Source organism: Cydia pomonella, chromosome 8 (assembly GCF_033807575.1).
Source record: "Cydia pomonella isolate Wapato2018A chromosome 8, ilCydPomo1, whole genome shotgun sequence".
Lineage (NCBI taxonomy): Eukaryota > Metazoa > Arthropoda > Insecta > Lepidoptera > Tortricidae > Cydia > Cydia pomonella.
Genome location: NC_084710.1, coordinates 22,992,030 through 23,005,029, shown reverse-complemented (window position 1 = coordinate 23,005,029; position 13,000 = coordinate 22,992,030). Strand labels below are relative to the sequence as shown.

Below are 13,000 nucleotides of genomic sequence, written 5' to 3'. Positions count from 1 at the left end.
GCCTGCCTATATATACACGTTAGGTTGCGCTGACACAAGCAATATGCGTTTATGTCGCAGTAAACCAGTGTGTTACTGCTAAACACTAAAAGTGGCCAATAGGGTTGCTTCCATCTACAAATCTTAGGGCAGAATTGTATCCCAATAAATTCTTTTGGATTATAAGAACATGTTAAACTACTTTTAGGGGACCTGTAATGACCATATTTTTGTAAATATTGAATTTAAAATATCTTTTGGCACACGTCACGTGACCAAACTCGAAACGTCATTGAAGATTCTGATGACGTCACAACTCTCGGATTGACACTGTTGACAGTTAGGCGATAAACAACAAATGTCAGTTGACAGGTCGTATCTTCTACGTGCGTATGTAGTTATGTGTCAAACCGTAAATTGTGACGTCACACAATTTCCAAAGAGCGTTTTGGGCGCGAAAGCATCTGTCAAAATATATTTTGTTAATTTAACATATTTAAAGCCGTTTTTAGTATAAAAGTTGAATTTTAGGGCAACTTTTAGTTAATATAGAACGTAATACGAGCGTTTCAAAAAATTGGAAACAACCCTATTGCCAATTTGCCATATTACAGTATGTTACCAAGTATAAGAGGAGACGACAGTTGCAGCGCACGCACAGGCTCCTTGGCCGTACGAATTTCGTTCTTCAGCGCGCCGTCCACTACCACTCGGGCTTCTTTCCTGTTCGGAAAATCTATCGTTGTATACACAAAAGTACAATTGAATACAACGGATTCAACTTTTATTTATTTATTATTTATTTGGAGATCCAACAGCTGTGACATTAACATAGAAAAATATAGTAGATACAGGAAGCCAATTATAGGAACTCACAGGTAGTGACATAATACTAAACTAAGATTACGCACTATTGCAACCACATATGTGAACAAAGCGAATACAAATGATACTTAATAACTAATAAGGATAATGGTATATGGTATAATAGTATGGGGTAGCTCATTTGATGTGCAAAGGGCGTTTATAATGCAAAAGAGATGTATAAGAGCCATCTTCACACTGACACAAATGGAATCCTGTGAGCCAGTAATGCAAAAGAATAAATTGTTATCTCTGCCATCTTTGTACATATTTGAAATGGCTCTCTTTGTTCGCCTTAATGAAACTTATTTTAAAAAAAAACAGTGATATGATAAGTTACAATGACCGTATTCCTAGACAGCGCAATCTACTATTTTTGCCAAAAACTTGACTCAAACAAACAGCTAGAAGTTCGTTTTATATGTGCATAAAAATATTTAACAGGTTGCCAGCTGACATAAAAGACCAATCAACAAGTTTTAAAAAAATAATATTTTTATGGCTTTGTGACGTGTGTTTTTATTCCATACGTGAATACTTTGATTATGAAATTGAACAGTTATAGAATTTTGAAATTGTAATAAATCGCTGCATGATTTTTCTAATGTTAATAATTAATCTGACATGTTATTTTTAATATTTTCATGTTATTTTATGTTATAGTGCGACTATACCTACTTCAAATTTGCATGCTACACTAAGCAGAGTATGGTTGAACTAAAATATATTATTGTACACCTTTGTAAACCCATATTCAGCAAATAAATAAATACAAATACAAATGTGGGAGTTCAAAATACTAATTAACTTAGTAACATAATGAGGTCTAAGGTACAAGTATAAATAGTAAATAAGTAATTAATAGGTATTCAAGAATGCGACAACGCGAGACTTTTATAATAGATGTTTTAATTTATATTAAGGTTCCTCCTCTCGCGAAAACCGTTAAACTAAGTTACTCTGAACCATTTTTAGGGTTCCGTACCCAAAGGGTCAAACGGAACCCTATTACTGAGACTTCGCTGTCAGTCTGTCACCAGGCTGTATCTCATGAACTGTGATAGTTAGACAGTTGAAATTTCAACAGATTATGTATTTCTGTTGAGTAAAACCGACCAAGTGCGAGTCGGACTCGCGCACGAAGGGTTCCGTACCATCTATAAAAACGGCAAAAAAATACGTTTGTTGTATGGGAGCCCCTTAAATATTTATTTTATTCTATTTTTTTGTATTTGTTGTTATAGCGGCAACAGAAATACATCATCTGTGAAAATTTCAACTGTCCACAACGCCCAACGGCGTTTCTCCGACTTGGAACTGGAACTTTGACTGATCTAAATTAACTTGTAGCTTGTACTACCTTCCTCTCAATAGCAACAGACTGCCACTTATTCAGCAAGCCAATTGCTGGTTTCCAGCAAGAAGAAGCTGGAAGAAGCGCTGGTGGCCTCGCGGTAAGAGCGTGCGACTTGCAATCCGGAGGTCGCGGGTTCAAACCCCGGCTCGTACCAATGAGTTTTTCGGAACTTATGTACGAAATATCGTTTGATATTTACCAGTCGCTTTTCAGTGAAAGAAAGCATCGTGAGGAAACCGGACTAATCCCAACAAAGCCTATTTTACCCTCTGGGTTGGAAGGTCAGATGGCAGTCGCTTTCGTAAAAACTAGTGTCTACGCCAAATCTTGGGATTAGTTGTCAAGCGGACCCCAGGCTCCCATGAGCCGTGGCAAAATGCCGGGACAACGCGAGGAAAAAAAAAAGATTCATCCGAGAGGCCTGAACAGAGGTCAGGTCGAGAACTTGAACCGTTGCTGATCTGTTCCACATTACCTGTTCCTCTCGATGGCCACAGAATGCCACTTATTATCAGCAAGTCTATTGCTAGTCTCCACCATCACTCCGAGTGGTGTGTCTCCAACTTGGAACTGGAACTGTAGCTGGTCTCCGCCTATGATTGACAGCTTGATGTAATCTTGAGGGCCCTGTAACATGTATCATCATTAGCCTCCTAAGACCCAGAAGCAATTTGTATTGTTTTCGAATTTGGAACCCTTAGTTACATAATAAAAGTTTAAAATAGAATTTGGAATATGTACAAAAAGGGTGTAGCAGGATAGCCTAGGAAAAATTGCCCCCAGCGATTTTGGGCCGAAACTGTAATCAAACGATGCCTTTTGGGGAGGTTATACTCTGCACAAAGTTTCATCCCTCTGTTACCCCCTGGGGGTGAAAAAAACCTGATTAACCCCAAAACTGTTTTAATTATTTTTTCCTAAACTATGAAAGTGACGAATTTCAAATTTCGTACAAATATTAATAAGACTAAAAGCTATGTGCTAAAAAAATATTAACCCCCTAACCATTGAAATTCTTGTAAAAAAAACAAAAATAAAAAAAGAATCAACCTGTATATCAAGTTTGGCTCATGGTACCACACCATTTTTTTTCAAAAATGAACCAGTTTATATTCTACATGATACAAAAGTTTCATGGACCTACTCCAGAAGGAACATTGCGAAATTAATATGTATTGGCTCTTTGGTGCGTACTATTCATTGAACTCCCACTAAGAGCCTTGCATTATTAATAAACAATGGCTTGCGATCGGACCGCTGCTCGTGCCCGATTTGAAAAAGGTGGGGATAAAGAAGTATGAATCAAACTCATTTGTACATGGATCTCAAGTTTGGCTCATGGTACACACACCATTTTTTTTTCAAAAATGTACCAATTTATATTCTATATTATATAAAAGTTTCATGGACCTACTCCAGAAGGAACATTGCGAAATTAAAATAAACGTACTATTTCGTAGCTACTAATCATTATACTCGTATCATGCTTAATACGCAACGTCTCGGACCCGAAAACAAAATAATTTAAAAAAACCGGCCAAGAGCATGTCGGGCCACGCTCAGTGTAGGGTTCCGTAGTTACTCTTCCGTCACAATAAGCTAAACTGAACCAACCAACCAACCAAGGGATGAAACGGTACCTTTCACGTGAGTTAAACAAATAGGCAAATTTGCATAATCAGTACCTAATTAAAGTATGTCTTTTTACTATGAAGGGGAAACTTTTTGCGATAACTCAAAAACAGCTAAACTGATCATGTCCGCTATAGTTTTCATTTAATGTCTTTCTTAAGCTCTACTTCCACGATTTTTTTAATTTTTTTTGGACCTATGGTTCAAAAGTTAGAGGGGGGGACAAATTTTTTTTCTTTCGGAGCGATTATCTCCGAATATATTCACTTAATCAAAAAAATTTTGTTGAAGACCCCTATTAGTTTTGAAATACCTTTCCAACGATACCCCACACTGTAGGATTGAAGCAAAAAACAAAAATTCACCCCCACTTTACGTGTAGGGGAGGTACCCTCAAAAAAATTAAATTTTTAGATTTTATTGTACGACTTTGTCGGCTTTATTGGTTTATATATCCATGCCAAATTTCAGCATTCTAGCACTAACGATCACGGAGCAAAGCCTCGGACAGACAGACAGACAGACAGGCAGGCGGACATGGCGAAACTATAAGGGTTCCTAGTTGACTACGGAACCCTAAAAATGTTTTTATAAATACAAATGAGTTTGATTCATACTTCTTTATCCCCACCTTTTTCAAATCGGGCACGAGCAGCGGTCCGATCGCAAGCCATTGTTTATTAATAATGCAAGGCTCTTAGTGGGAGTTCAATGAATAGTACGCACCAAAGAGCCAATACATATTAATTTCGCAATGTTCCTTCTGGAGTAGGTCCATGAAACTTTTGTATCATGTAGAATATAAACTGGTTCATTTTTGAAAAAAAAAATGGTGTGGTACCATGAGCCAAACTTGATATACAGGTTGATTCTTTTTTTATTTTTGTTTTTTTTTACAAGAATTTCAATGGTTAGGGGGTTAATATTTTTTTAGCACATAGCTTTTAGTCTTATTAATATTTGTACGAAATTTGAAATTCGTCACTTTCATAGTTTAGGAAAAAATAATTAAAACAGTTTTGGGGTTAATCGGGTGTTTTTCACCCCCAGGGGGTAACAGAGGGATGAAACTTTGTGCAGAGTATAACCTCCCCAAAAGGCATCGTTTGATTACAGTTTCGGCCCAAAATCGCTGGGGGCAATTTTTCCTAGGCTATCCTGCTACACCCTTTGTACTCAGGGTCTTAGGAGGTTAAATTTAGCCCGTAAAGCAGCCGCTAGAAGATAATTTAATTTAATTTTTTTAATTTTATTTATTTATTTAAGAAACAAACAGTCTTTTATAGTTATATATAACACAGGAACCTTTCTTAAAACTAGACTTACAGTTTCCTTAATGAAAATATTTTAACATTATGCTTATTAAGTAGTTTCTACATAGTAAAACAGAGCTATTTGTGCGCGCAAAAACAAAACACAAAAAAAAGAAAAGAAAAATTATGAGAATAAAAATATAAAAGCATTATAACAACCTTATGGTATTGTTTACAAACTGAAATCTCAAGGATTTATTATCTATTAATAAAGAAATTATAAAAAGCAGTAACATCTAATACTGAGATTATTTCTTTAAAGATAAGTAGGAATTAAATATTATCTCAGGTAAGAAGTGTCGTGAAGATGGGGTCAATTATTCTTGTCGACGTCTTTTTTATCCAAATTAAAAATTCCTAAGGATTTTTTAATGAATGGTCGTTTCTGTGTTTATCACGCAAATGCCCTTACCGGGATTCGAACCTAGGACCATCCCGGGGAAATAGAAAAACAAGATTACCTTAGAGTGTAACAGAACAGCGTTCTCCTTAGTCGTCCTGAACTCGAAGTAGATGTCGCCACTGTGGCCGAGATCGAAGGTCGGCAGAGCGATGTAAGCGTCCGCAATGCGGAACGTTACTGCGTTGCCGAATAGGTCTGAAAATAACATTTTTCAAGTTCAATTTCAACTTTTCAATTTATTTATTTCCATTTTATAACATTATAAATCAAAGCAGCCAAATAACACTAGACCCTACTCATAGAGTTGTGTTCCTGCCGGTGAGTAAGGTTGCCGGAGCTCAACGAGGGGGGGGCGGGTGGGTTCAGGGTCGGCATCGCGCGGAGACTGCTTACCATCAGGCGAGCTGTATGCTTATTTATACTACGTGGGTGGCAAACAAGCATACGGCCCGCCTGATGGTAAGCAGTCTCCGTAGCCTATGTACGCCTGCAACTCCAGAGGAGTTACATGCGCGTTGCCGACCCTAAACCCGCCCCCCCCCTCGTTGAGCTCTGGCAACCTTACTCACCGGCAGGAACACAACACACATACATTTAATAAACATTCTAAACCTTATTGCAATGTCATAAGGTACAATAAGTAAGTGTTTTTAGGTGAATTGATTCCGGGTAGGTATAAGATAGGATACAGTTTATAAATCAACTGTCTAGCTGTCACGGTTCATGAGATACAGCCTGGTGACAGACAGAGAGACAGAGGGACAGTGGAGTCTTAGTAATAGGGTCCCGTTTTTACCCTTTGGGTACGGTACCCTAAAAAGATATAGACAAAACCTCGGTACTGTCGGTACTAGTATTTTATTACGTTCCTTCTACTCTCGCTCGAAACATAGGAAGAGTAAACCATAATTAATTATTCTTACATTTTCTTTAGGTTTAGATTTATGAGCATAATCAAATTAAAATTGCATAGCACTTTAAAAAAAATTATGGACGCCTCGACACTGTTTAGGTTAATTGTAATGTAAAGTTAACAAAGAAACAAATAATAAAAATATATAATTATAAAAGATATATTTATGTTTTTTTTTTGCGTTTTTAGATTTTACTTTTATATCCATATTGTAAAAAAACCTTAGAGAAAAAAAATATATGTAGGATCAATCAATAATATCCATGTCATCCTTTTTCCTCTCATGTGCGAATGTGTTTACGAATTAATACTTTGTGTGTTAAAGGCGGCAGACAAGAATTCACAAACGAGTGCGAATTGAAGCCCGGAGCCGAAGGTGAGGGCTTCGTTAACACGAGTTCGTTATTCCTGTGCTGCCCGTGGCAGTTTCGTGCGTACATTACAGCCCTAGGTCGAAGTTTAGCATTTACGGATCGCATCGCCTACGTGTAATAACATTTTTTACGAGCAAGTGTGATGAAAAATATATTACCATCTCCCTCGCACAGCAGCGGGCCAAGCGTGTATCGGCCCTCTTTTTCATCAAGATGGCTGCCCGTGTCTCCAAAATGTAGGGCTTTTACAGGTAAATACTCCTTTTCCGTGATGTCTCCGCCGTCAGTTTGGAATTCTGGAATAAAATTTAATTAAGTATAAATTGTACCTACCTATCAATGTAGTTACCAATTTAAGTTTTATTGCACAATACATCATAATGTAGATCGCGTCATTTACGAGGACGCGAGCTTTGACTCCTATTGTCATGTTGTTATAGGTTATATTTGACAAATCTGCACGTCATCGTGGATGACGCGTACTAAACAAATGGGGGACTTAAGGATTCTCTAGTCAATCAATAAGTTAAACCAGAAAGAACAAATACGTGTCTTTTAAAGTAAATTAAATTTGTTATATTGGTAATTTCTTTTTCACGCCACTGTTCGGAAATGTGGCAATAGATGGTCTAAAACCAAGCTGGAAAGTAGGCAATAGCTGTAGCACCTGAACCACCACTACTACACGCCAGTAGTCCATGCGCTGCCCGGAGCGGGACCCCACCAGGCGAGCGTGTAGTACCAACCTTGCGCCTGCAGCAGCGTGTACTCGGCATCGCAGTTGCACCACTTGGTGGGGTCGACGCAGGCGCCCAGCACGCCGCAGCCGCACATGCGCGAGCCGGGCTGCGCGCCGGCCCAGTAGTCCATGCGCTGCCCGGAGCGGGACCCCACCAGGCGAGCGTGTAGTACCAACCTTGCGCCTGCAGCTGCGTGTACTCGGCATCGCAGTTGCACCACTTGGTGGGGTCGACGCAGGCGCCCAGCACGCCGCAGCCGCACATGCGCGAGCCGGGCTGCGCGCCGGCCCAGTAGTCCATGCGCTGCCCGGAGCGGGACCCCACCAGGCGAGCGTGTAGTACCAACCTTGCGCCTGCAGCTGCGTGTACTCGGCATCGCAGTTGCACCACTTGGTGGGGTCGACGCAGGCGCCCAGCACGCCGCAGCCGCACATGCGCGAGCCGGGCTGCGCGCCGGCCCAGTAGTCCATGCGCTGCCCGGAGCGGGACCCCACCAGGCGAGCGTGTAGTACCAACCTTGCGCCTGCAGCTGCGTGTACTCGGCATCGCAGTTGCACCACTTGGTGGGGTCGACGCAGGCGCCCAGCACGCCGCAGCCGCACATGCGCGAGCCGGGCTGCGCGCCGGCCCAGTAGTCCATGCGCTGCCCGGAGCGGGACCCCACCAGGCGAGCGTGTAGTACCAACCTTGCGCCTGCAGCTGCGTGTACTCGGCATCGCAGTTGCACCACTTGGTGGGGTCGACGCAGGCGCCCAGCACGCCGCAGCCGCACATGCGCGAGCCGGGCTGCGCGCCGGCCCAGTAGTCCATGCGCTGCCCGGAGCGGGACCCCACCAGGCGAGCGTGTAGTACCAACCTTGCGCCTGCAGCTGCGTGTACTCGGCATCGCAGTTGCACCACTTGGTGGGGTCGACGCAGGCGCCCAGCACGCCGCAGCCGCACATGCGCGAGCCGGGCTGCGCGCCGGCCCAGTAGTCCATGCGCTGCCCGGAGCGGGACCCCACCAGGCGAGCGTGTAGTACCAACCTTGCGCCTGCAGCTGCGTGTACTCGGCATCGCAGTTGCACCACTTGGTGGGGTCGACGCAGGCGCCCAGCACGCCGCAGCCGCACATGCGCGAGCCGGGCTGCGCGCCGGCCCAGTAGTCCATGCGCTGCCCGGAGCGGGACCCCACCAGGCGAGCGTGTAGTACCAACCTTGCGCCTGCAGCTGCGTGTACTCGGCATCGCAGTTGCACCACTTGGTGGGGTCGACGCAGGCGCCCAGCACGCCGCAGCCGCACATGCGCGAGCCGGGCTGCGCGCCGGCCCAGTAGTCCATGCGCTGCCCGGAGCGGGACCCCACCAGGCGAGCGTGTAGTACCAACCTTGCGCCTGCAGCTGCGTGTACTCGGCATCGCAGTTGCACCACTTGGTGGGGTCGACGCAGGCGCCCAGCACGCCGCAGCCGCACATGCGCGAGCCGGGCTGCGCGCCGGCCCAGTAGTCCATGCGCTGCCCGGAGCGGGACCCCACCAGGCGAGCGTGTAGTACCAACCTTGCGCCTGCAGCTGCGTGTACTCGGCATCGCAGTTGCACCACTTGGTGGGGTCGACGCAGGCGCCCAGCACGCCGCAGCCGCACATGCGCGAGCCGGGCTGCGCGCCGGCCCAGTAGTCCATGCGCTGCCCGGAGCGGGACACCCACCACGCGAACGGGTGGAAGTTCGACTCCTCGCCTGGAACCATCGTTTGCAAAACATTGGGTTCCTTGAGGAAAATTCTACACGAATTAGAGGAAATTTCCATTTTGATAACCTTTGAGAACTTTCCGATTTTTCTTTTAGAAACATTCTCTCGGTGTATGCGTACACGCAGGCGCCGGTCGCGCGCGCACGCTCTGCTCGATTCCGTGCTTGAGGCACGTGAGTGGCTCGGAGGCTCGGAGTGTGATTTGTTTGTGAGTGCAATTGGACGACTGATGACTGAGTATAAGAGAGTGCAAGAGCGAGAGATGCCTGTTTGTATTATTTATTGTGGTTATGTACGAGGGTAGATTGAAAAATTCGCGGCCTGAATACTAAAAACAAAACAGAGGTTTTTTAATTTATTTTTCTACATAGTCCCCGTCGAGTTGAATGCACTTGTTCCATCTGGATTCCAAAGCCATTACACCACTTTTAAAGAAGCTTTCCTCGAGACCTTCAAAATAGGCATCCACCTCAGCATGGACCTCGGCGTTGCTTGAAAATTTCATACCACCCATGTTTTTTTTTTTAATTGGGGAACAGATGAAAGTCCAATGGTGCTAAATCAGGTGAATAGGGTGGGTGGGGCAATAATAATAATTCAAACCCACATTTGACCATCTCCGCCATCGATATTAGTGACGTGTGAACACGTGCATTGTCCTGGTGGAAGATAACTTTCTTTGTCAACATTCCAGGTCTTTTTATCTTCAGAGCCTCGCGTAATCTGCGCAATAACTCGCAATAATAGTTGGAATTTATAGTTTTACCTCTCTAGGGATAGTCAACCATTATTATTCCCTTTGCATCCCAGAAAACAGATCAGCCAAACCATGACTTTATTGGCCGACAAAATTGCTTTGGCTTTTTTGGGAGGCGGAGATCCAGGACGAACCCACTGCTTCGATTGCTATTTGGTCTCTGGTGTATAGTGGTGGACCCACCTCTCGTCTTCAGTATCGGCTTCATACAGGTCTAGACATTCACGTGAATTAGTACGGCGAGCGATTTTTTGTTCCACTGAAAGAAGCCTCGGGACCCATCTTGCCGTCACCTTGGAAAAACCTAATTCGTTGACTATAATATTTTGAGTTCTTTCATAGATGCCTACGATGTCAGCTATTTCCCACACCTTTAATCGCCGGTCTTTCATTATCATTTCGCATATAGTTGCCACATTGTCCGTGTTAGTCACCGTTGTTGGCCTCCCGGGACGAGGGTCATCTGCGATACATCTCGTCCACGCTTGAATTCAGCTGCCCATTTTTTCACCATCGTATATTATGGACATGATTGTCCTAATGTACTTTGCATATCATCATAAATTTGCTTCGGTGTCAATCCTTTTTTATGCAGGTATTTAATCACAGAACGCTGCTCTAATTTCTCCATTTTCACGATATTTACCGACACGTAACTTTAAATATGCCGTAAAATTGCTTTTAAATATAGACGCCAATTGAAATTTCGCGGGAAGACAGTTGAATAATGACAGTTCAAAATGGCGGCAGAAAAAAGAAAAAAGTTTTTTTTTAGTTGGCCAGGCCGCGAATTTTTCAATCAACCCTCGTAGACACATTTGTACTCAAGTCAATGTAAGTATTCCTGTCACCCATTTTGTGCCGCTGTGGCTCTAGCTGTTAAGGTACAATTAGAAATTTAAATAAACAATAACGTACTTCCAACTCCTAAAAATCACAAAGCCTAGTTGACTGTAAACGACGTAAGGGCCTGTACAGAAATCACGCGAGGTTTTTTCGGCTACTATTTGACCCCCCTTTGGTGATACTTGGTGAGGTTCTTGGCTACCCCTCCCTCCCCCACATAACCTCACGTATATTTTTTTGAAACTTTTTCATTCGACCTAATTTTAAGATTAATAGTAATATATATAGTAAATCTTGTTTTCCTACTCCTCTACTGTTATCTGTAATTTATGCATTCATTAACACGAATATAAGAACATACATAAAAGGTTTCAAGAAAAGTCTATATTGTCTATTCCTCATAACAGCTCTTGTGCTTTTAATCGCTAATACGTTACTGCGATTAATGGCTACCAACTTAACAAAATCAAAACGAATACAGTTTTAAACTAAGTGCATTGCTGCCAACTTACAAAATATTCATTTGGTTGCATAGTAAAAACAATCACTTCATAAGTCAGAAACACGCATTTGACACCTGTAATATAGCAACACCCAGACTACGAAGACCGCTTAGCGTTGCTTGTTAGTCTCCGTAGGCTACGGTGGCCAAAATCGAGAAAAAACTGTCCAAAAATTGAATTTAGTAATTAGCAAGTACCAGGGCCTCATGAGTTACGAGGTGTCGCCGACCGGCCGGCCGCGGCCCGGGGCGCGGCGCGTAACAAGGTATGCTCGCGCGTCTTGGCTATATACTAAATTAAGATTTATTTTTGTTGACTCGTAGGAAAAGTATTGTATGCAACGTTGTATAAGTAGGTCAAAAAGTGCTCGTGGCGTATTCCTTTACAATGTTCGCCTACGCCTTCGGCTCCGGCTCACATTGTAACTCACGCCACTCGCCTTTTTTGACCCTTCTTATACAACTGTTGCATAAAATACTATTATTTCTCTGTTTTCGTTATAAATGTGATGATATTTTCGTAAAATAGACTCGCTATTTTAAGTGCGAAGTGAAGAACTGTAGAAAAATATATCCCTTATACCCCCCCTCCCCCAACGTGATCTATCGTGATTTTTTCGTGACCCCCATGATGTTACATTTCTAAATAAATAAGTATCCTATACTTCCAAAAAAAAAAAGTACATATATTTTACATCACAGCTGCACCGTATAAAAATGAACTGTCATGGGAATTATCATAGGACGCGCGAGATATAATTTAACGCATTCACTGCCACCAACGCATATATGCGTTCACCGTCATACAAGTTTGTTCCTAGGCCACGCCCCCTGGCAGTTAATGCGTTAAAAAAAATAGATTATTAATCATATTAAATACTTATATCATTTTATATCTTTATTTGAATGAATTATTATTATTGATGTATATGTAGGTATATAATTATGTAAGTAGTGTGTATGTATATGTATTGTCTTTCTGTTGTAGACTTAAATTTTAAGGGTATTTTAGTTTTAATTTAGTTTGCTATTTAGTTTTATTGCACCTCCTAATTAGTTAATTTAAGTTTCAGTTCTCCACTACCTAAAGGTTGTCTGGAAGAGATCGCTCTGTAGCGATAAGGCCGCCTGTTGTTTACCTCTATCTTCATGTTTTTTATGTGTTTCCATGTACATTTTTTTTTCAGAGGTTGTGCAATAAAGAGGATTTGTATTGTATTGTATTGTACGTTGTCTTACCAATACCTTCGTTTAACAATCATATTCCATACGAATAATTAAATTTACCTAATTTTTTTTTATTGTAACATTTTACCAATAAATCAGTACGAGTATTAAGAATGCAAGGCTCACTTGGCGAGTTGAGGAGACGAGAGTGGCGGCACATGTACTCGAGCCGCTGCGAGCAGGAGCTGGAGCGGTTCAGCAGCGCCTCCAGCTGCGCGCGCGACGCGTCGTACGTTATGTCCTGTGACGAAACAACTGATAACCAGACATTCATCTGTAACTTGCAATGTAACACTCTGTACAATTTGTACAGATCAATATACAATGTGACCTTAGCCATTGGACAAACCCTGAAATCCCACGT

At 42.5% G+C, this 13,000-nt stretch overlaps 1 protein-coding gene across 1 annotated transcript in view; it reads right to left on the bottom strand.

Moving 5' to 3' along the window:
• Nucleotides 1–13,000, bottom strand: part of LOC133520867 (neurexin-4) — a 47,047-nt gene that overhangs the window by 16,327 nt on the left and 17,720 nt on the right. Inside the window, 7 exon segments of the mRNA XM_061855561.1 lie at nucleotides 602–702; nucleotides 2,676–2,827; nucleotides 5,607–5,743; nucleotides 6,994–7,131; nucleotides 7,509–7,516; nucleotides 9,135–9,291; nucleotides 12,763–12,877. Coding sequence (XP_061711545.1) covers nucleotides 602–702; nucleotides 2,676–2,827; nucleotides 5,607–5,743; nucleotides 6,994–7,131; nucleotides 7,509–7,516; nucleotides 9,135–9,291; nucleotides 12,763–12,877 — 808 coding nt within the window.